Source organism: Podarcis melisellensis (genome assembly GCF_964234715.1).
Source record: "Podarcis melisellensis genome assembly, chromosome: 6".
In the NCBI taxonomy this organism is placed as follows: Eukaryota; Metazoa; Chordata; class Lepidosauria; order Squamata; family Lacertidae; genus Podarcis; species Podarcis melisellensis.
Window position 1 is genome coordinate 23,018,053 of NC_138538.1, and position 24,843 is coordinate 23,042,895.

Consider the following 24,843-nt stretch of genomic DNA (forward strand, 5'->3'; position numbering starts at 1 on the left):
ATGAAAATGAGCACCATGCAGTCTCTCTGCCACTACACAGGGTTGTTATTTATTGAGCAAGATTTATATACCATTTTATCATCAAAGCCATTTAATTACTGTCTCGAGGATAAAGTTGCTTTTTGAAGGAAAGCTGGAGTGAAGTATGTGACTGTCAAGTTAGACAGTTAGGTCAAATGCACACAATATATTTAAAGCACATGGGTTTTAAAGAATCCTGTAGTTTCTTAATGGTGCTTGGAACTGTAGCTTTGAGGGACAAACTACAGCTCCCAGAATATTTTTTTGGGGAGCGGGGAGCATGACTGTTACAGTGGTATACATGCACTTTAAATGTATGGCGTGGATGTGTCATTCACAAATTCCATCATTTGTGGAACCTTGGTTATCTTTTAACAGGAACAGGGGATTCTCTGTATTGGCCCCAAATTATGGAATGTCGTTCCCTGACTGAGAGACGACTTGCCTGGCTGTGTTTTTGGAAAGCAGACTCTTCCTTCCATCAAGCATTTGGAATGGACGGAAGCTGAGTGCTGTTTGATCTTTCCTGTATCTTTGCATGGTTTTGTAATAAATTTAACTGTTTTACAGCATGGTTTTTAACTGATTTTATATTTTGGGTCATGTTGGGGCTTTCTGAGCTGAAGGGTGCATCATAAAAATAAACAGACACCTGTAATAAATACCTCTATTTCTTCCACAATTCCTCTTAAGTCAGCCTGCTGGGACAAGTATGAAGCAGTCTGCAAAGCCTGAATTGTTCTGAAACAACAGAAACCAGAGTATGAGGAGGAGAAAAGACTAGATACAGATATAATTTTCACCAGTTAAGAGCAGACTACTGGCCTCATCAGAGGTGTCAAAGATATTAGCCAACAACAGAAACATCAAATAAAAACCACGAACTATCACTGTCTGTTGAGTCAGGGAATGAAAGTGCCTTTGGCAGAGGGGATGCATGGAATGGCACAGACCTTTAGCTGACATCTTATTGAATTGGAAGAAATTCAGTATTATACCCTAAGCTAAAGATTTATTTATCAAACTAAGAAGATTTACACAACGCTTAATTAAAAAAAAAATCCAAGCTGCTTACAATAAGTGATACAAAATAGTCATAAAAATACCAATAAAATCTGTGGACTTTAAAAACAAGTAGACATAATAAACTACATGTCTGGTTGGGATCACCTAAAAATAAGAGTCCTAAGCAGGCATCAAAAACAGCACAATGAAAGAAGCCTACCTAAAATTAGTATTTTTATTAATAAAAATAAAACCAAGTCAAATAATGTTCAGCTTTCAATACTTCACTGTATTGATACTGTACTGTAGATACAAAGCCTAAACTTCCTCTTATCGTCTCTCCCTGTACAATTTGTGCAATTTGATGGTGGAAACCAGTCTGTATGATGCGGGCCCATTTCTCTTTCTCTCCCCCACTCAGTAGGCTTGCCAGAGATATGAACAGAGTGCTTTTGAAACTAGGCCCTGCTTCAGTAGCCACTAAGAAAGCCAGCCCACTATTCTAAACTGGGCCATAGTCTCTACAATTAATGTATCTTACTCCTCTCTCTACACACACACACAACTGAAATGTATATAGCAAAGCCTCCCCTCCCCGCAAAAGTCCAGGAACTATTTCTCACATTAATCCACAGTGCTGTTAACAGCTTATGCTAAAACAATAATGAAAACACGATAGCTTCAACCCTAGTCTTTTAACCAGTGTACCAACTTGTTATCATTATACCTCCAAATATACAGATACATTTACCAATGAATTACAAATGCAAACAGAGTGGCTGCATGCAAGTGGAATGACAGAAGGAACCCACAGGCAAGCAAGTTAACTATTACTATTACATTTCCTAAAAGACTTACGCCAAGACGTTCTCTTCCTTGCTGAGACGAGAAGTCAGGGCAGTCAGGGCTTCTTGGGAGGCAAGAGGGAGCCCAAAGCCACTCAGGGCTCCAACAGCATGGTAGATCTGGGTGACGGAGGAATCTTCACTGACAGCGGCAAGCAGCAGCTCCCTAGTTTCATTTGAAATGGCAATCTAAGAAAGATAAACATTGTCTCATTGTTAAACAGACCTCTTTCCCACCGTTAGTTTTGCAGTATTCATAAGCCATGGTCAGAAATGCTCAGCATTTCATCTATGAATTGCAGGGCAAGGGATGCAGGTGGCACTGTGGTCTAAACCACTGAGCCTCTTGGGCTTGTTTGCCAATCAAAAGGTTGGCAGTTCGAATCCCCATGACATGGTGAGCTCCCGTGGCTCTGTCCCAGCTCCTGCCAACCTAGCAGTTTGAAAGCACACTGGTACAAGTAGATAAATAGGTACCGCTGTGGTGGGAAGGTAAACGGCGTTTCCGTGTGCTCTGGTTTCTGTCATTGTGTTTCGTTGTGCCAGAAGTGGTTTAGTCATGCTGGTCACATGACCCAGAAAGCTTTCTGTGGACAAACGCCAGCTCCCTTGGCCTGAAAGTGAGATGAGCGCTGCAACACTATAGTGGCCTTGGACTGGACTTAAATCATCCAGCGGTCCTTTACCTATTTACCTATGAATTGCAATTTGACGGTAAGGGTAAGGAGTTCTTCAGACTTGCCTGTCTCAGAAAGACGGATGTGCACAACAGGAGAATTAATACCATTTCCTCTACAAAGAATTAAACTCACCTCACATCCAGACAACGCCTGGCTGGCCTGTGCAGCATAGAAGAGGGAATCGACACTATTGGGGTCCACCTTTGATTTTATGAAGTTACAGGCAGCCTGCACATATACACACACAAAGAAATATAAAATTAACCATCCTGACTGTACACATGCAGGTATTACATTCAATCTACAGATATCTACTGATTCAAAAAGGAACACAAGTGTCACTTAAGAATATAAAGAGAAAAAACAATAACAAAATAGTAATGGTTATTAGAATTTCTGAGGAATATATTCAATGTGACCAAACAACAAATGAAAGGCTTTAGCACAGAAGAATTCACAAATACATTTCCCAAGACTACAAACACTTGTGCAAACCATCAGATGCAACCATACCATCTGATTTCCCAAAGCCACATTCAAAACACAATGGAACTTTCTACCGTGCCAGTGTCCCCCATCACCTGCAAAAGAGAGAGAGAGAGAGAGACCTAAACTGGTTCCTTTTTTAAACAACTGTGGTTTCTCTAGTAAAAGCCCAGAGTGCACAGAGTGGAAGGCCAGGGGCAAAGTGGCAGAGCATCTACTTTGAATGCAGAAGGTCCCAGTTACAAGCACCTGGTGGGGCTGAGAACGCCCATGTCTGAAACCTTAGATAGCTACCGCCACTCATTGTAGATGTACTGAACTAGATGAGCCAATGATCTGATTCAATGTAAGGCTGCTTCCTATGTTCCTGTGACAGCGCTCACAAATCTAAGTGCAAATCTAGGGCCCATCTGACACATTAGCTGGCCTTGGGACCATACGGCTCATTAAAGGAGCACATGCTTCGTATGTGCAAGTTCCAGTTTCAGGGTTTTTTGGTGTCTGTGGGGTGGGGGCTTGGATGGCAGGTGATACCCCTGTTGCTTATTATCAGCTATTGCTCTTTTGCACCAGCTCTGCCAAGGATGAGAATCAATGAAACGAGAATCCATCTTGCTCAGTGATGTACTTACTGAGCTACCTCTATTATGAAGGCAGCATCATAGCAATTCCTCATGTGGCTGATGGGTCTCAAGTGAAAGCAGGCATAAATGTAAGGGGTGGGCAGGTTCTCTTTTTCCTAGGATGAGGCTGTTCTCTCTTCAGGTTTGTGTGATTTTGGTGACAGCAGGCAGAAAGCAACTGGGAAATCAAATGGGTGTATTTAAGTGGGGTAATTAAAGTAATTCCATAATGTGCAAATCTGGCTACCCTACCCCCATTTGGGGAACTAGACTGCATACATAAAGACAGAACAAAAAGGAAGCAGGTTAAGCCTTGGCACCATCTACTGATGGATCTCTGTTACAACACCCAAGAACTTCAGCACTAGATAAAATATTTTTTACAATGCAACAGAAAACAGCTGCCTATTTGAAATAGCAAAAGGGAGGCAACAATTGGATTTTTAAAGTAGCCTGAAGAAGTGATAAGCAAAAGCAGCAGGAAAGGACCTTGGTTTAGGGCACTTGCTTGGCATGCATAAAAGTCCAGGTGCAAACTATCTCCAACCCACAGCTTGAAACTCTAAGGAGCCACTGTCAATGTAAACAATACTGTGCAAAGTGGCTCCACAGTCTGATTCAATAAAAGGCAACTTCATTTGGAATGAATGGCCAGCAGTGGGGTGAACCATGGGAGCTGCATTCTAACAACCTTGGTGGACTCTGTCTTGGGCTCAGGATGCTGTCAAAAACAGCATATTTTCTTTCACTTATGTCCAAGGAGCTCAAGGCAGCAGACAATACCCCAAGACAGTACGCAATATTACTCACCACTACATTATTCCCAAACGGATGAGAAGACAGTGAGTGGCTCAAGGCCATCTGATTAGCTTCGTGACCAAGTAGGGATCTAATTTTGCATTTTCCCATTTCTAACCCAATACTCTGTTCAAAGCTGTTTCCAGTTCCTGCATACTCTTGCCCTTGAAAGACTCATATGCAAGATCCTAGCAGTGTATATGAACAATACTAACTCCTGATTTTTCTGTGTCATGTGGTAGTATTAAAATCTCCAAGCCCTGTCCAAATATTTTTTGTATCGTTTCAGAAGGGTTTTACAATGAATGCATTTTATCTATTGGTGTTGGACACTGAATTACTCCCATAGACAGTATTGTTATGGCTACACTAGTAAAATTTAAACTGGTCACAAAAAAATTACAGTATTCCTGATGAAATGCCAATGATTTCAATAGGATTGTGTGTATAAATAACCGATTGCAACATAGGAAAGGCTTCTGAATTTTGGATGTCACTGCTTCCCATGCCACCTGTACCTAGCTCCAATGGCTTGGATCCAAAGATCTGTAAGCAGAAGGAGAAAATGCTTGTGTGTTTTTTATGAGCTATTGCACAAGCTAGCAAGCGAAAGATTTCTCACAGTGCAGCACATCGATTGAGGGCAATGCCAGAATTTGGGAAACATGGTGAAGGCTGTAGCATACATACTTTCAAAGGCTATAGAGAGGTCTTGAGAATGTTTGTTCAAAAGCTTTTTCAAATGGAACAAGTATGTGCTGTTTTTGTCACAGAGAACTCTTTTCCAAGGAAGAGGCTTTCTGCTTGCAAAAGGGTATCTTTGGACCCAAGCCATTATGTGCACACCCTCTCCTTCTGAAAGAGGGAACAAACCAAGGTGAGCAGTAATCATAATATTGCACTGTATTTCCAAAGCAGCATTATGGCAACTGTCCGTTTTAGTTCTCTTTCTCTCAATCTGTCTCTTTTGTGGTTATCTGCCAATCTCTGCTCTCTTCATGTCACACAAAGAGAGAGAAAATCACAACCACAGGATTGTACTACATTTCCCATCCTTGCTTTACATAAAACAGGATATGCTCCTAATATTACCACATAGCACTGTGATTCAGGAGCTCTGCAAATGCTCAGGCAGCAGAGAATGTATTTAACAAACCAAGCAACTATTACCTGCCAGAGTTAAACAGATTCTATTCTGGTTTACCAATATACAGATACTTACAGCTCATTCTTCATAGCCTGATAACTTTCTGAACTCCATAATGACACATTCTTACCTTTTCATCGGCCACTTGCCCTCCTAATTTGTTCAGTCCTACAATGGAGTAATAACTTCCTTCCAGATCAGTAAAGGGACGCTCCAAGGAAGCTCGTAGCCTCTGAAGATCATGTTTTGTGAGATAATGGCTAGGAGTCAGAGCCTGTAAGCTGGCCACAAATATTAAGGCCAAGATGAAAATGGTGAGATACCCTGGAAATGAAGAAAAAAGAGGTAAGAACCTTAATAGGTGTTTCATTAATGTCTCCCTAGAGAATATAGTGTTCTGAATAGCTTTCTTTACTGAAGCATGTGATTATGCTATCTCAGACACCTTAGATAGAAGGTCTCACCACACGGCCACCAAACTGTGCAATCAACAAAACAATTTGATGCACATATCATGATTGCGCCTTACATTCCTTTTTATCAATCTTGATCTTTTTAATGTATAAGGGTTTATGTGTTCTCTATAACTGTATGATATTTGTGTATTTTTTTTAATCTAATGCCACTTTCATCCTGCCATTGTTTTCTACCAGTCTGTGGCAAGGGAGGTTAAGAGAAGCAAGGTCCCTTGGTCAGCTGGCTTTAATGTCTGTGCCGCCACACTAAAGCAACCCAGATGCGGTGAAGGTATAATGCGGCACCTGTAATAAAAGTGCCAGTTCACGTGCTCAAAGCTGTTGTGAAATGGGTAAGGGCAATCCGGTAGGCAAACTGCCCCCAAGTTGCAAAGGGCTTCATATACCCATAGTTAACACTTTGGGCTTGGCCATGTGGCAGATGGGCCACCAGTGTAGACTTCCGAGAGCATGCATTCTATCCTGCCAGCGATTGTGCTGCAGCATAGAAATTATCCAGGGTTGGGGAAGAGGAGAGAAGAGAGAGCCCATCGCTTGCATTTCAACGCGAGCCGGCTGCTTCCCTGCAAGGCTCATTTCATCTTCGACAGGCAGAAATCCGGCAGGGGAATATCTTATTTCCTACCACCCAACCGATGCGCCGGGCAAAGGCTTCACCGGCTGCATTTCTACCTGCTTACAGGAAGGCAAGGGAGCGCTGCAGTCTCCTCACCGGCCTTGCCCACCCCGTGTGTGTATTGGGGACAATGAGAGGGTCGCAAGCCTAACGGCAAAGCGCCATAGCGGCCCTTCCAACCGTGCCCAGGCCCCTCCGGAAGCCTCCCTGAGGAGAACCCTGCGCCCCTCGGTGTCCAGCCCCTCCGCAAGCGCGAAGAGAAGCCGCCCTTTCGACAGGGCCGCAGCCCCTTCCCCACGCCGACGCCGCCACCTCAGCGCCGCTCCTTACCCGGGGCCGCCATTATTCCGCCGCCGCCGCCGCCTTCCGCACGCCAAGGTCCAAGGAGAGCCCAACTTCCGCCCGGAGCTGCGGAACGTACCATTTATCACGGCAGCCGTTCACGGAGTACCCCGGCGTCCGATTACCTCCCTCCCTCCGCGCCTAGGATACGGTACGGCAAATCACGGAGATTCGAACTTCGGGGGAAATAAGTGGAGCGAAAGCTCAGCTGCTTTCCTCTGCTTCTTTCTCTCCCCCCCTTCCCATTCCGTTCATGGTACGTCCCCGGCTACATTTCTACTAACGAAAGGGAGGAGCGGCTGGGAGGATGTGTACTCCGCTGATTGGCTGAGGGTTCCGTCGTTCACATCGGAGGAGGCAGATTCAAAGAGAGCAGGAGGGAGGCTTTGGAACGGCATGAGCTGGAGGGGCGTGGTTCGGGTGTAGGGGGGCGGGGCGAAGAGAGAGAGCGCGGTAGGGGGGTGGGTTGAGCCCGTGGATGTCCCGTTTTCCCGTCCCCAAAAGTTGGACGGCATGTAAATATATGTAATGGAGGCAACAGGCGAGCCTCACTGGAGAGAGCATTCCACAAGCAAGGAGCCATTGCAGAAAAGGCATGTGCTCGTGTTGCTACCCTCCACATGGGCTTCTACAAGGAATAATCAGCATTGTTGTTGTTTAGTCGTTTAAACATGTCCGACTCTTCGTGACTCCATGGACCAGAGCACGCTATTAGTGCAAGATTATTTCTGCACGTGTAGGTATCTGTAAGCTCCAAGGCTCCTCCTATTTGGCTGTGTACACACAACATATTTAAAGCACATGACTCCCTCCCCAAAAAGAACAATGAGAACCGTAGTTTGCTAAAGGTGTTGGGAATTGTGGCTCTGCGAGGGGGGTCAACTACAGTTCCCAGGACTTCGGGGTGGGGGTGGGGGCAGCCATGTTTGCAATGGACTTGAAATGTCTGAATGAACACAAATGCATAAACAAAACAAGGCCAAAAGAAAGCTTTTGGCTTGATTTTCTTTTTAAAGGCTTTCAGCTTACTTGGAACTGGGAATTCAGACTGAAATTCTGGACCGAGCTGCTGATTGCTTTAATTCCATCGGATGCAATTTCTTGGCTTTAGTTTCACTCCCCACCACAGGGGGTTGTTAAGCCTGGAACATCATGTTAGATCATCAGCCGGAATTCCAGAATTCCTTGGAGTTACTGCATTTGTCAGTCAGTTACTGTTAGCCAAACGTTCACTGCATGCACTTGTATCCAGTTACGATTTTTTAAAGAGTTATTTTCTTTATTTTTAAAAGCAAAACAATAATATTGTTTGTGGCCTGTGTGACAGATTTATATGTGCCTGGGCTAGAAAAAAAGCCACACAGGCTCTGTCCCTTGGCGTGGGGTGGGGGGAGTTTCCTGTAACGCCAACAAACTGGGGGACGTTTTCAGGACACCTGTTATTAACATCCTAACTTTATGTAAATATTCGGTGACTAATGGCAAAACTTTCTGGTTCATTCATGAGATAACATTCCTCAAGACAGCCGTAGAATCTGCTTTCCAACGTTTAATGCTCTGTAGATGGAAAGGCCAATTTCCCCCTAAAATATGGAGGAAACAGCTGAATGTGATATACAGAAGGAAGGAAACTTTGGGCGCTGATTTCTGAGGCAGACAAAATCTGCTTGGTTTCCAGAAGATTCTGAGAGGTAGCAAGAAAGCCTCCATTTTTAGCCACCCCTGACTAAAAACTGTGTCTTGAGACCCCAGAGTGCAGCTCTGGGGGGTGAAGTCAAACCGCTGCTGTTATGTAATGAGTTGAATAGGATTCAAAATGCAGCAGTCTGATTGGTCCTAGAACAATAGGATTCAGAATACAGCAGTCTGATTGGTCCGCAGGAGCCACCCAATCCAGCTCCAGATGGAAGTGAATCCACAACCTGATTGGCCTACAGGAGAATCCCATAATTAGCCAATCACGTGCAGCCCACTGTGTAAATAATGTATATAAAGCAGATACTTTGGGGGAACTTTCATTCCTCACCACTATGAGCTGAATACAGAGTATGAAATCCACTCTCAACTCCGAGTATATTTCAGCTGCGTTAGCTACTGAAGTGACAGACATGGAGCGCAAGGCTGGTAAGTGAACATGGAGGTCCTGGGCTGCCTAGATGACAAGACCCCCTTCTCAGCCTTGCTGATGAGGTCCAAAGGAAAGCAGAGCAATATGTTTGGCACCACATTGGCCACAGAAGCTGCCAGAAGGAGGCGTACAAGGTGTCTTAGGGACTCCACTTCAGATTTGTGTAGGGTTTACTCCTTAGCCTTCCCTTCTCCAAAATATATCCCACAAGGCAGCAGGGGTTTGGGATCAGAGTTTCCCTTCTCCTAGATGGGATATCTTCCCAGGTAGATGAGCCCCACCTGTCCCTTACTTCCTTCTAAAGCAAGGGTCAGCAACCTTTTTCAGCCGACCATCCCTCAGACCATGTGGTGGACCGGACTATATTTTGAAAAAAAAATATGAACAAATTCCTATGCCCCACAAATAACCCAGAGATGCATTATAAATAAAAGGACACATTCTACTCATGTAAAAACACGCTGATTCCCAGACCGTCCGTGGGCTGGATTGAGATGGTGATTGGGCCGCATCCAGCCCCTGGGCTGCCTCCCCCTGCTCTAAAGCACATGCAGAAATTGCCTTCTTGACCGTTGGACCCACTGTTGGTCTTGTCTGCTCAATCTTCCAGAGGCTGTCTTTGCCTGCAAGGGAACTGTCTCACTCACTTAGGGTTTTAAACCCATTGGCTTCCCTCAATCTGATAAGTTCAGCAACCTCCTCTAGTAGATTCGAAGAATCTAACCCCCAACTGGGCACAGGATCCCAAGAATTGGAAGGGGCTCAGGGCACCATCCAGATTGACACCCCACCAACCCACAACAATATAGATGTAAAAAATAAATATGTACAGTGGAACCTCGGGTTAAATACTTAATTCGCTCCGGAGGTCCGTTCTTAACCTGAAACTGTTCTTAATCTGAAGCACCACTTTAGCTAATGGGGCCTCTTGCTGCCGCCATGCCACCGGCAAAGTTCTTAACCTGAGGTACTATTTCTGGGTTAGCGGAGTCTGTAACCTGAAGCGTATGTAACCCGAGGTACCACTGTATTATGTTTTTTCTGTTCAGCTTTTTCTGAGTTACTGTAGTTACTGTAGTCTTAAATTTTTAGTTCAGCACATTTTGACAACTTAGGATATGCAGCAATACTTACAGCTACAATCCTATGCATTCACACAGATGTTTACTCCACTATGTTCAATGCGGCTTACTCCATAGTAATTGTGTTTAGGATTGCAGCTTTAGAAATGGATAATATTATTATATATAATAATATTTAAGACATTCCAGCAATAAACAAAGTTTTGAAATTCTCATCTGCCCTGCCAAAATTTAAACACTCACGCCCCAAAAATCAGCAGGAGAATGAAATTCTTGATCTGTCCTGGAGAGGGTGCTGCAATTACATGCTCCTTGTTTCACCTGCAGCAGTTTAAAAGAAGAGGAAAGTTCCAGCTCCATACAATGAATATAGGTCACACTCGGCATATTTTCTTATCTGCAAAATAAATAAAAACCTTGCAATTGGTTTTAGAGTATGCAAATAATGCAATCCCTTCAAAAAAAGGGGGGCAAAGAGGAACAAAGAGGAACACCAGGAAAGGATTTTGTGCCATCTTTTTTTTAAGGAAGATCTTAGCACTAAAAGGGACCCTGAGGATCATCTAGTCCAGTGTTTCCCAACCTTTTGTCTCTAGCTGTTTTTGGACTACACTTCCCATCATCCCTAACCACTGGTCTTGCTCGCTAAGTATGATGGGACTTGTAGTCCAAAAACAGCTGGAGACCCAAGGTTGGGAAACACTGATCTAGTCCAACCCCCTGCAATGCAGAAATAGGGATCGAACCTGCAACCTTGGCATTATCAGCACCCTCGGGGTTCTAGTGAAAAACAAAGTTGATCCTCAATACTGAAGTTTACTGATAATATACAAACATGGTACAGTCTGAGAAGAAGAAAAAATGTCACCCTCTAACACACGTACACTTATCAGTTACTGAAAACCAAATGTGAAATGAGTGAGTACCATGCAAACATGTTTCCTTTCCTGGCCTTAAAAAGCCAGGAGATGCAGAACATGCGTGTATGGTGCTGCTGCTTTTCTCTTCCCGCAGGTTGAACAGAAAGTTGTAGGATGTTCCAGTAGTCTGTCATGGATTTACAGAATCAAGAACTGCAAGGCCCTAGCCCAGGGGTAGGCAAACTAAGGCCCAGGTGCCGGATGCGGTCCAGTAGCCTTCTCGGTCCGGGAATCAGCGTGTTTTCACATGAATAGAATGTGTGCTTTTATTTAAAATGCATTTCTGTGTTATTTGTGGGGCATAGGAATTCGTTCATCCCCCCCCCCAATATAGTCCAGCCCACCACATGGTCTGAGGGACAGTGGGCCGGCCCATGGCTGAAAAAGGTTGCTGACCCCTGCCCTAGCCTCATGGTACCCATTCTGATGCAAGGGGGGAAAGGTTACAGTGAGAAGATGGAATGACAGCTTCCACCACTCATCTGCTCACCTGGAAGACAATGCTAAGATGTGCTAAGGAGGCTGCTGGTCAATCAATCACCCTGTTCCCCAGGATGGACATCCTTGCCCAAGCTGACTGAGGGAGTCTCTGGTGTGTTGGGGGATCTCAAGGTGATACTGCTGGGTAACTTCCATATCTTGCAAGATGCCATTGACATCAGGCAGGCTCCTGTGCTGTATTCATTTTGGTGCCTGCTTAAAACATTTTTCTTGGTTTATATTTTGAATTTTTTAGCTATTTTTGTTTAAGTGAGCCTATCCAGTCATGTAGACGTTGCATGGGTTTTATCTCTCTGTGGTTACTATTGATTTTAATAATTTTTTGAGTGTTTTCGAACAGTTGTTTGTAACTTTTTAAAATCAATAGTGTTCATGTTTTGTTTTTGTCATCCACTTAGAAGTGTGTGTGTGTGTGTTTTTTATTAAAAAAATCAAGTGGTATATAAATTTTGTTAAATAAAAACAAACAAACAGCATAACAGAGTTGTGAGCTTGGTTTTTCTTCTCCCTCCTTCTGGAAATGAGGAGCTATGATTGTTTTTCCAGTAAGGCATGGCTTGGAGTCAACTAACCATACTGCTTCACAGCCCTAAAGAATGCCAAAGATGGATGCTGAGCGGGAAATATATTGGCAAACATCCAGCGCAGGCATCTTGCTGCATGCTGTGCTCAGTTACCATGGTAACATGTGGTTGACAGATGTTTTGTGAGTAAATACGGAATGCCATCCTCAGGAGATGGGGGAGAAATTCAGTTCGGTTCACAGTTTAAATGCAAGCCTACCTAATTCACACTTTCTGGAAGAATACACAAACCAAAAGGAAGTTATCCTTCAAAACTTGTGTGTACAAAAAAAAGCTGTATATTAGAGGATAGTGCATATGAATTGCAAGCATCGTTGAAAATAGCACACAAAAGGCATTGTATCAAGGGAAAATGCATGCAAAGATGTGTATTTAAGGAAAATGCACCTTAAAATGCTGACAAAGTTTCACGAGCACTTTGAAAACAACAGCTCACAAACTCATGGAAATGTGGTAAACCAAATTTAAGATTGGAAAAATGAGAAAGTGAGAGAAACCTGAAATGGATAGATTTGCCCTCTAGCCTTCAGCCTGTTGTCTTTGTCCATGGAGTTTTCTTGGCAGGGATAGTGGAGTGGCTTGCCGGTTCCTGCTCCAGGTGGATTATGTTTAGTCAAAACTCTCCACTATGATCTGTCCATCTAGGGTGGCCCTGCATGGCATAGCTCATAGCTTCTCTGAGTTGTTCAAGTCCCTTCACCATGACAAGGGAGACTCTTGAGCGTCCCATGGACTGCAAGAAGATCAAACTTCTCCATTCTTAAGGAAATCAGCCCTGAGTGCTCACTGGAGGGACAGATCCTGAAGCTGAGGCTCCAATACTTTAGCCACCTCATAAGAAGAGAAGACTCCCTGGAAAAGACCCTGATGCTGGGAAATATTGAGGGCACAAGAAGGGGATGACAGAGGACAAGATGGTTGGACAGTGCTCTCAAAGCTACGAACATGAGTTTGACCAAACTGCGGGAGGCAGTGGAAGACAGGAGTGCCTGGCGTGCTCTGGTTCATGGGGTCACAAAGAGTCGGACACAACTAAATGACTAAACAACCACAAGCCTTCAGCATCATTTTGGCCCTAAGGAGATGCAGAAGTATCCTTGATGGTTACTCAGTTGGATAACAACAACATGGTAGAGAGCAGAGGAAAGATAAACAGCAGCATAGGCTGATAAGAGAGCATCAATAGCCAGATGTGGTCCATGAGTTGCCTACTGGGGAACATGGAGAGACCAATAGTTTTGGAGCCAAAACTATAGGTAGAGAAGGTAGCATCTCATTGAGGAGATTTCACCCCTCCCATATCCAAGAATCTGCTGATGTTCTCTGCTGATTCTCCAGAGAGGAGGGGCGGTTTCTGCTCTCTACTTATTTCGCTCCAGCCTCATATCAGAGACTGAGTGTTAGAGAGAGATTGTGTGTATAGATAAGGTTGCTGCTAAGAGCAGCTGCAGACACTCAGTGCAGTTCAGCATTTTTTGTTTAGACCTCATTTAGCTCTGTATATAGTTGTGTATTATAGTTGTAGATAGAATAAAGAAGATATTCTACAGAGCTGCTCTCCGAGTCGTTTATGCTCTGCTGTACTCTGCTATACTCTGCTGTGCGACGACTGTCTTCTTGTTGGAGTGAATCCGGTGCTCACAACTCTAAGCTGTGAGTCCACAGCACTTTGACCTGTTCCTGTGCAGAAGGTGGTCTCTGGAAGTGCTACCCAGCTCGCCGAGCCCAGTCGGGGCTGAAGTGGATGAGTCCAGTTGGTGGCTCAAGGGCAATGCTGACACTCATGGCCCCTCCTTTGAAGAGCTAGTGTGCATTTTAGGTAATGAAACACCCTTCTACCAGATGTAGCATCTGACATATTGTGACGGGACTGCCAAGGAATGCCTTTGAGTCTGGGGGAGAAGAGTCAGAGCAGGAACAGTCAGAAGGAGACAGTCAGGAAATGACGGAAGGGAAAGAGAGCAGGAGGGAGCCAGGAGGTGTCAAGGCTCTCTGATTCTGAAGCAGAGCCCTAGCACCGCACAGGGAGCTCAGGGACAGACAGAAAACCCATGCCTGTGCCTTTGACACAGGAAAGGAGAGGGTTAAAGCGCAGGGATCAGAGACGTCCCATGAGGCTTCCCTGCCTCTTCTGCTGAAGGAGAAGCAGGATAAGGCCACTCCCTGAATCTGAACCGGACGATTTGGATGCATAAGTTGAGTGTACATATGTAAAATAAAGGTAAAGGGACCCCTGACCATTAGGTCCAGTCATGACCAACTCTGGGGGTGTGGCGCTCATCTCACTTTATTGGCCAAGGGAGCCGGCTTACAGCTTCTGGGTCATGTGGCCAGCATGACTAAGCCACTTCTGGCAAACCAGAGCAGTGCACGGAAACACCGTTTACCTTCCTGCCAAAGCAGTCCCTATTTATCTACTTGTACTTTGACGTGCCTTTGAACTGCTAGGTTGGCAGGAGCAGGGACCGAGCAACAGGAGCTCACCCTGTCACGAGGAACTGCCGACCTACTGATCAGCAAGTTTAACCATGTTTAACCCACAGTGCCACCCACGTCCCTACATATGTAAAATAAAGAACTGTAAATAACTCTGAGTGAGCAGAGGCTGCTTATTGTAGAGCATACACAAATCATCACAGATAAGGACATCTGCCTAGACCTAGAAACGAAAAAATAAATAAATCCACAAACATTAGCCCTCCCTCAGCTGATAATCAGAATTCATCATTTTTCCTCAAGTTGAGCTTAGCTCTTTTTGATGACACATGCAGGGGGCGGGGATCAGCAGAGGAAAGTTAACCCCAGGGTTGTTGTTTTTGTTGTTTTTAGCTGGAACTTGCCGGAACTCAGTTCCGGCACCTTTCAGGTGGGTGCCAGTGCCATTATAAGACAACAAGGGAGGCGTTCTTGTTTTGTAACACAAAAAACTTTAATAAAAACTAATACAAACAAACAAACAAACCAGGGTGATAAACAAGTTTATGGTGAGTTCTGGCACCTCTTTTTCTAGAAAAATAGCACTGATCAGTCCTGTGGTTCTGCCCTTGACTTCTGCACTTTGGGACGAAGACAAATCCTTGCCTCAGCTTTCTGTGTGTGACCAAGAATCTTGCGGGTTGTAAGGTGGTACGGAAATAGAGATTATGTACAGTATAAGCGTCTGATATGTGCACTGGTTTTTATTCATAGCTTTGCCTGAACGCATGGATGTCAGATGAGAGGAGGACAGTCTTAAGATGGCGCTGGTCTTTTTCAAAGTACCAGAGAACTTCTTTTCCGCCCTTACAGCTTCTAAGGCTTCTGCTTTTGACCATAAATCTAAAAAGTGATCCAATTTCCCTCACCCCGACTCCCTACACCACCAAACTCTGTTTTCCCCCTTCCCCTTGTGACTGAAGCATGTTTATTTATTTCCTTTATTATTATTATCAGATGAGAGAGAGCCAAAGCCAGAAAGCTGCTGGTGCCTTTAAATACCCCGACTCTCGAATTTTAATTTCTGTTTAAAGGATGGCTATAACATATAAAATAAGTGCCAGATGACTACTAAAATCTTATTTACTACACTTTGATAACTGAGTGTGCTTGATCTGTATCCTATTACTGAGCTGCTAAAACGCCATGTGAAATAGCAGGAGACCTCACCAGGAGAGAAATGGAGTTTTCCCATTGGTTTCTAATGATGTCATATTCCTGTCAGTAACATTCAGTAAACACAAGGGGCTGGGAGCTTTAGTGTGTGTGTGTGTTTTGTTGTTTTTTATTAAAAAATGCTTAAATTCCAACTCCTAATAGCACCAACCTTTCTCCACGCAGCAGGCATGACGGGAAAGATTTGGAGTAGAGAGAGCGATAAAAAGCCATTTTACTTCTCACCTTTAAACTCGTGCTCTCATTCTTCTGGCCAAGATGAGGGGTGGTCTAGCAGCCTGGAACTGAACTGATTAATATCCAGTCCACAGTTTCATGGGATCAGAAGGGGTACCTCTTGAAGCCTGCTTTCCATATGTAAATCAGAGCTTGCAGGGGATGCCTGTGAAATCAGCCAAGATGGCCAAATCAGCTCTTAATAGGTTGTGCAACCGTGATTTGGCTGATTTGCTTACCATTAATGGGCCTATCATCTGGAAGCTAAAAGGAAGTCAGGGGCTTTAAGAAAATAACACTGCTATGGTTGCTGACAGCTGGGAATCTCTCTCCCCTGCCTTTGGAATGTGACAGACTTCCACTAATTTGTCAGACCACAACTGATGGCAGCTAAAGTCAAAGAACATCTGGAGGGTCATATCTCTGGACCAAACAGAACCATGGGCTGGTTCAGCAAGATGCTCTTAGCTTGCTATTGTGCAGTGGTTTTTCATCTGTGGTAATATCAATGGGTAAGCTAGTTTGCAGTTTAACCCACTGGGTGGTCCTTTTGAGCATCTTCCATTCCCTCTCTCCCCTTGCCTCCCCAATTCCTCTTCCCCCATCCTCACCCTGCCAGGTGTTGCTTCTCCAGATATATCTATCCTTTATGTACATATATTGTTATAGCACCAGTGGAATACCTAACCCTAGACCACAGTCTGGCCTCTGAGAAAGAACAGCGGGATTCATCAGTGGGACATTTTCCATCTGGTTGGCTTTTAGGACTCCCCCTCCTCGCAGTTTCTCCCCTCCTTGTTTGTGTGTGTGGTGGGTCCCACGGCTTTCCTTGTTTGGTAAAAATTCTCTTAACAATGCCCTTTTTAGGATCAATATCTCTAGTTCTACCAGGAATGTCAGCTTGCTTCCCCCTCCTCACTTGATGCCCTTCCAAGCCCTAATGGGGCTATGAAAGATACAGAACACACAGCAGGCAAACGCTCCTTGACATGGTTCCTGCAACAGCAGCAGCTAATGGGTTTCCACAAGCTGCTCTCTTTTAAAAGTACATTCTCAGGCTGTTTTGCAAATGAGTTTTCAAGATCGCCTTCTCCCCCTTCCTTCTCCCTCTATCCACTCCAACCCAACCTCCTTTTCCAGGGTGCTATCTCTTGTGGAATTTGCAGCAGCAACTATTCGCCGGCCTTCCTCGGCATATTTTCGGTCTCCTAAGCAGCTGCCCGGAAAGCAGGGAGTGGGGTGGGGGAAGTGAAGGAAAACACACACAAAATGGTTTTCCCTGTAATGCAAGGGGTTATGAAAGACACCTTTTGTTCCAAGAGGTCTGAAGCAGCTTGTTGTTAACCCTGCCTGCCTGCTTGCCTGAGTAAGGCAATGGACCTTTCTGGCTACCCTGCCAACACAAATGTTAGGGTTATTATTATTATTATTATTATTATTATTATTATTATTATTAAGCACTGCCCAAATCTGCTTTCCTTATTATATGGGGGGGGGGGGGGAATCTTGCAGTGATGAATTGCAGCTGGAATACTTTTTTGTGCTAAATTATGTATGTATGTATGTGTGTACACACACATTGTTCCTTCCCTTCCAGTTGAAAGGGGAGATTGGGCTGGTGCCTGCAGAAGGCTTTGCTTGGAAAATGTCCTTTTGCTTGTACTAAGAAGGGATTACCTTACTTACAGTCATTTATTGGATGACGTTTTGCATGGATATCTGCTCACAGGAGCCACACATACACCGACCCATTGAAAGTGCTACTTTCCCCTGTAAAATATGTAGAAGTGGGGAATGGGAAAGGAATAGGGACCCTTGTCCCTGTGTATTTTGTCCACACACACACACACACACACACACACACACACACACACTGCCTTAAATGTGAAAGCTTTGTACTTGGCTATCCGTATCTGCATGAGAAGAGGCCTTTATCAACTTGACACACTGAAGGAGAACACGAGCCTGCTGCATCTACTACAATAACCGCTGCTGGAAAATAGACATTGAGCAGCATCTTGAGTACATGGGTTGTTGTTCATACCACAAAAGACTCACAAGTAGCCATACATACATACATACATACCAACCAACCAACCAACCAACCAACCAACCAGAGTATTGTTGCAAAAGAAGAAAGAGCCCCCTATTTGTACAAGCATGGACATCTGAAGAAAGAGCACTGATAATGAGTTTTTCATCTGACTATGTTAGTTAAACTATGGTGCCCGTCTTACATCTATGAATTGCTCTTCCTAGGAAGCTGCCTTACCGGAAGTCAGATCATAGGTCTATGTATTCACTGTTGTCTACTGACTGATAGTAGCTGCTAGGGTTTCAGACAGGAGTTTTTTCCAGCTCCGCCTCGAGATGCCAAGGATTGAATCTGGCGCCTTCTTTCTGCATGCAAACCATGTTCTCTGCTACTAAACTACAGACCCCCACACAGGATTCTTTCATGGTGAAATAACCGTGTATTTATTTTTCCAACCGGATCTGTTTTAATTTGTGCTGTGAGCTGCCTTGGGCCTGCACTGGGAGAAAGGTGAGATATTGAATGAACAAACAAATGAATAAAATAGGGGGGGGAGGTAAGCCCTGCCCCACATAATTGATCACATGACACGGTGCACACACACCATTTGGATGGCAATGTCCATCAACTTGAGGGGCCTCAAATATTTTATGGGGGGACAAAGACCTTAGTTACAAAGTGGTGAAAGTTTCAAAATTATTGGTATAGGAACTCAAGAGTGGCTGGTGGGAGCCATGCGGCCTGAGCTGGAGCAACCAGCTCAAACCTTTTCACACACTGAGCTTCTGAGGTAGACCGGGGTGATGGACACTAGGCTTGATTACCTATTTCCTCCCAAGGTGAGGGGAAGTAGAAGTAGCTAAGTCTGACAGGACAGCTTACTCTATCGTATTAACTCCTTCATGCACTAATCAGACTTAAGCATGTTGGTTATATGAGGTTGGTTATCCTACGCTTAATAGGGGAAAGAGGAGAAAGGTGTTTTAGCCACCCCTCACCACAGGATGGTGAAAATGCACCCCATGCAACACAAAACCTACACTGCAGGAGGGTTGTAGCAGGGGTCAAGAAACATGGAGAGCCATGTTTGGCTCCTAGACTTGCATTTCTCCATCCCTGTCCTTAGCAGCAGCTGTCCCTGTCCTCAGTTGCATGCAGGAGGACTCAGGTTCTTAGCATCTCTACTTGAAAAGATCCCAGTTAGCAGGGCAAGGGGAAACCTTGGCCTGAGACCTTGGAGAACCGCTGCCAGTTGGACTTAGATGGGTCAATGGTCTGACTCAGTATAAGGCAGCTTCAGTTATTCACTGCTAGATTGGATGCAGAAGAATTGAATCTGCATACAGTGCAGCATGTTTCGGTGCTGAGGTTGCTCTTCAGCCAGGTTCAGTTGTTGGTACAGGAGAACAAAGCTGCAGCACAGATGCATCCATTTCAACAGATAGTTAGTGCAGATGATGCAGGCCAGACACATCTCCTGCATGGTTCAGCTTGGCATTGGCCCACTGAAGGAGTGATGCTTTTGCTTTAACAATCTTTTCAGAACTCCCCAAGGTCATTTCCTGTTCTTGGGCTGATATACAACTACCCTGAGAAAAGCCCATGCAAGAACCCCTGCTTGTTCAATGGGGCTTTCCCCTCTTTCCTTTGTCCACATGTCCTTGCACCACTTTGGAAGGTTGGGAGAACCCCCAGACAGGATGTAGAGGGAGGGGAGAGGAGATAGTTGCATTGGGCAAACAACATTGCTTGAGCTGACATTAAAATCTCCTTAGTGTTATGTTGAATTCCACCCTAAGTGAAGTCCCACTGAAATGAATTTGCAAGATACACACACACGAAACATGTCATAACAATTTAAAAGCACATTGGAGATTTCCAGTGTATTGTCCTCTAAGGAACAAGTCCTAGGATGTAAAAGCTAGCAATTCTTTGCAAATGAGATTTCAGTTGCGTTTTCCCAAAGCTGAAAGGAAGTGACACAAGACCCATAACTCTGCTTGTTCTGAAGCCAAGCACCTCTTTTATACGCGAGTAACTATTAAGGACAGCACAACTGCCATGTTGTGAACAAAGCTCACACTAGCATTTTGCAAGTGGACATGGCCAGGAAAATAGCTTAGCACCTAATCAATAGACTATGAGCCAGGAAGAGAAGTCCATTTATATGTTCCACATGACAGGCCAGGAAGGCCTTAGCAATGAATCAACCCACCAACCTGGCACTGCTGTTGCTCCACTGACCATTAATGATGTATAAAGCACCCCCTCTTTCAGGTTCTGCAATGCAGAACAATAGAATCATTTGCTGTATATTTTAGAAAGTTATTTGTTGGTGTGCAGTGCCAGTTTGGACACCTCTTAAGATATCGTAGCCAACTTTCCATGATGGTTCCTGAGATGAAGCTGCAGGATTTTCTCTATGTTTGGATGCAATTGGATGCCATTTTGAACCAAGATGGTGGACTAGGGCTGCTAGGTCAGGAGCATCTCAGACTCTCAGAGTTCAAGTTCCAAACTTGAGACCTACAGATGGGCTACTGAGGATGTCATCAGGTGGTGATGTCATAGAAGGTAGGTCCTGGTGATGTCAAAACAGCTTATATTTGTAAATAAATGGTGTTCTAAAGTCACCTAGCTATAGTGTCCATTCTATCTTTTTCTTCCAAAAAAGAGTTTTGAAATTCATCCTCTGAAAAAAGTCGAGATGCCTCTCTGCTTTCTCAGCCTTTGGTGCTGCAAAGTGGGTGTTGTTTTTTGCCGGCCCTTGGTGGAATCCAGATACGTATTAAAAACACCATAAAAATGTTTCTTTAAAGCATTTTGAGAAAGATATTGAATTTGCCATAAGCGCACCATCATCATCTAGTGTTGCATTTGTATAGTGCACTTAAAATACACGTAAAACGTTCTATTTGCAGCTGTGTAGCTGTATAGCCATGGGGACGCGGGTGGCGCTGTGGGTTAAACCACAGATCCTAGGACTTGCCGATCAGAAGGTCAGTGGTTCGAATCCCCATGACGTGGTGAGCTCCCATTGCTCGGTCCCTGCTCCTGCCAACCTAGCAGTTTGAAAGCACGTCAAGGTGCAAGTAGATAAATAGGTATCGCTCTGGCGGGAAGGTAAACGGTGTTTCCGTGCGCTGCTCTGGTTCACCAGAAGTGGCTCTGTCATGCTGGCCCCATGACCCAGAAGCTGTACACCGGCTCCCTCGGCCAATAAAGCGAGACGAGCACAGCAACCCCAGAGTTGGCCATGACTGGACCTAATGGTCAGGGGTCCCTTTACCTTTAGCTTTAGCTGTATAGCCAAGGCACTCTCAGCACAGAAATCTGGAACATTATTACAGAATATGAATTTCTCTAGTACAAGCTCTGGAGTTGCCACATCCTTGAGGATTTTGGGGTGGGCAAAGAGGTATGATCTGGTTTCATGTCTCTCGGATCTGCAGAAAAAGAGAAGAACAATACTTGGGGGCAGAGTAAATCAATCCCACTTGTTTGAGCTTCCCACCCTCTATGGCTCTTGTTTATGGTCCCAAACAGAGATGGGGAGGGTAGACACTGGAAAAGATCACAGCTCATTTCGCTGTCACTTACCACAGTGGGGAAATGCAAAACATTCAGATGGGTGGGATCAAAGGAAGTTTGCATTAAATCACTTTGCTTGTCATGGGAACTTTGAGAGTCATTATCAAATCAAGCTCCCAAGCTCCCAAACTCTTGTAATCTGAATGTCTGGGAATCTGAATGCCTAGTCGACTAAAGGTTTCACAGAATTGATAGATAATGTAGCAAAACAAGAAAGCTGGTATGTATTAGGGGCGTGCATTGGCTCTGTGTGTGGACAAAACAAGTAGGCGAGTCAGGATGATTTGGGGATCTCCCCGCACTCCCAAGTCAAAATGTGATGTCAGTATACTGAATTGAATTGCCCCCACCCCACAAGCCTTGTGCTGCTCCATTGAGTTGCTCCTGATTTTTCTGTACTGTATGCGCTCTATAGCTATATATTTTCCTAGGTACCTGGGCTCTCCAAAAAGTGAGTCTGTTCAAAATGTAGGCTGTGCTACACTGAAGAAGTCTGGATTTATTTATTTTTTGTAAAATCATAGCAGTGGAGGAGTTTTTTTTTTAAAAAAAACCACAACAACTTAAAAGCATCAGTTAACTTTCCCCCTTAATGCTGCATTGTTCTGCTTTAACAAAACAAACAAATGCACAAACAAACTTGACATTCTCCAGAACTTCACAGGCAGCATTCTAGACTGTCTCCCATGGTAAGGACCCATTGGGGACATGCCAAGGTCTATATGGCTGTAAGGCCTATAGGAGAATGCAAACAAGCACCAGGAAAAAAGGCCCCTCTGAAGCTTTTTTTTAAAAAAAGTACAAACAAGAATTTGCATTACCTGCCTACCTCTTAACTATTTTAAGTGTGAAACAGATAAATCCTTAATCCCACCCCATAAGGGACTGTGGAAGTAAGTGAAACCCTTTTACTTCCCCCACAGAAAACCCCTGGACCTATTTGTCTGCAATTTGCCACTCTGGAGGGGCTTCTTCGACTGTACAAATTTCATTCCCTGTCATAATGAATGAGGACCAGAGAGCTCTGTTTTATACAGAGTGGATCAGAAAGCTGAAACATAGATTGAAGTTAAGACTGTACCTAACAACTCAGAAGCAGATCAGAATTTACAAAACCACACAGATACAAGGTAAATCTTTGGGTCCAAACACACCCCTAGTACAGTGGTACCTCTGGTTACGTACTTAATTCGTTCCGGATTAACCTGAAACTGTTCTTAACCTGAAGCACCACTTTAGCTAATGGGGCCTCCTGCTGCTGCCGCGCCACTGGAGCACAATTTCTGTTCTCATCCTGAAGCAAAGTTCTTAACCTGAAGCAGTATTTCTGGGTTAGCCGAGTCTGTAACCTGAAGCGTATGTAACCTGAAGCGTATGTAACCCGAGGTACCACTGTACTTTTAAACATTCTGAAAGTCAGGTAGGCAGATTTGGGTTGAATATTAGGAAGAACAGCTGAAACTAATCACAGGAGCAAACTGCTTGACAACTTTTGCCAGAGATGTCCACAAAAAGGAAGAAATATACACAGTTAATGTAAGGAGTATAGCACATCTGATCCCTGTGCTGGTCCTCTGACTCCATATATCTCAGAGTCCCCTGCAATTGCTTAAAAGTGAGGACAGGGAGTCACAGATGCAGTCAGACATCTCCACCACCACCACAGCTCTTTTAGCCTGCAATAGTCAGAGGTGTTCTTGATGCCTGAATTTGTTTAAAATGCAAGTAGAGAACAGTTAATTTTTTTGTGTTCATGGTAATGGAGCGGTGATCTTGCATGAGTTCTCTTTTCTGATGTTACACTGCTTATGCACGTAATCCACTTGCGTGAGCGCTTCCTCACAAGGGGAAGCCAGCGATGTCTGAACTGGCTCTTTCTTTGAGAGCTTTATATATTTTGGGCCAAAACCTCTGCTTTGAACGTGCAGTTCTGAAAGGGGAAATGGTGCGCAACAGCAAGAATTCAGCTTCTCTGTTCACATTAAATTTCTCTCCCCATTTCTTCAAAGGATTTCCCTGCTAAGAACCACCGCCCCGTTTATTGCACATCCCCACCGACTCTCTGATAACCTGGGAACATCTGCTGCACATCTGTATCCTTGACAAATGAAATGTGGCAGAGATGAAAGTGAGGAAGGTTGGGGTTCATTGCCCTATTACATGATAATTGCACACAAGTTTCTTTTAAGCCTCTTTCCCGCAGCAGTAGGTGCTTCATGTGGCCAAATGTGCCTGGCATGCTATGTCTGCCTCAAGAGATGAAAGGTACCCCGCAGACAGGTAGAGCATCCTCGGCTAGGCTTCCTTTCTGAAGGGCTCCTGTTTTTATCCTCTTTGCCAAGACAGAGGCCCTTTGGCATCCTCTCCCCTGCATGCTTTGTGAAAGAATTTGCAAGAGGGGAGTGGAGGGGGGAAATGGCTGGCTAGAAATATAATTATTTATTGAATTTAGTTATTATTTATTGGATTTATAGCCCACCATTCCTCTCCAAAGAGCCCAGGGTGGCAAACATCTACTATCTATCTATCTATCTATCTATCTATCTATCTATCTATCTATCATCTATCATCTATCTATCTAAGCAAAAACATTATAAAACAGATTTATACATTTTTTTTAAAAAAACCACAATTAAAAACATCTAAAACCAGTTACAGGAAAAATATACATTCTAAAAGCAATTACAATTATAACCACTCTTTCATTCAATGATTTGAAGGCTTCCAACAATAGTATTCTTCAGCCACCAAATGCCTTGGAAAGTTTTTTCTTATACTTTGTCAAACCAGTAACCCATCTAACTCAATTTTGTCTACACTGACTCTTGGAACTTTGAAGTGTCAGGCATAGCTCTAATGGCTTTAGCCCAAACGTAGCAGAGTTTTCCTGCACAGCGAAGAAGCTAGTTGCGGTGGAATGACTAGTCAGCTAGTCTCAGAATAACTATTTACAGGATTTATTAAAAGGAAAAATAAAACCAGCAGAGTTTCTGCATACAAAGCAAAGCAAAATAAATCCTTTCTTTCTCTCTCTCGCTCTCTCTCTTAACCATACACAGCACTTCTACTCCTAACACACCTCACATCAAACTGAGC

At 44.2% G+C, this 24,843-nt stretch overlaps 1 protein-coding gene and 1 long non-coding RNA gene across 3 annotated transcripts in view; one reads left to right on the forward strand and one right to left on the reverse strand.

Moving 5' to 3' along the window:
* Positions 1-7,267, reverse strand: part of RPN2 (ribophorin II) — a 29,951-nt gene extending 22,684 nt beyond the window's left edge. Inside the window, exons 1-5 of one of the 2 annotated variants that reach the window (XM_081916879.1) lie at positions 7,028-7,267; positions 5,736-5,929; positions 2,684-2,779; positions 1,885-2,060; positions 687-762 (exon numbers count right to left, since the gene is read on the reverse strand). In XM_081916879.1, coding sequence (XP_081773005.1) covers positions 687-762; positions 1,885-2,060; positions 2,684-2,779; positions 5,736-5,929; positions 7,028-7,121 — 636 coding nt within the window. In that variant the 5' untranslated portion in view covers positions 7,122-7,267. The remainder of the gene's footprint in view (positions 1-686; positions 763-1,884; positions 2,061-2,683; positions 2,780-5,735; positions 5,930-7,027) is intronic. The other variant, XM_081916880.1, reaches the window with a different exon arrangement.
* LOC309373215 overlaps positions 1-24,843 on the forward strand; it is a 408,815-nt gene that overhangs the window by 95,318 nt on the left and 288,654 nt on the right. The window lies entirely within an intron of this gene.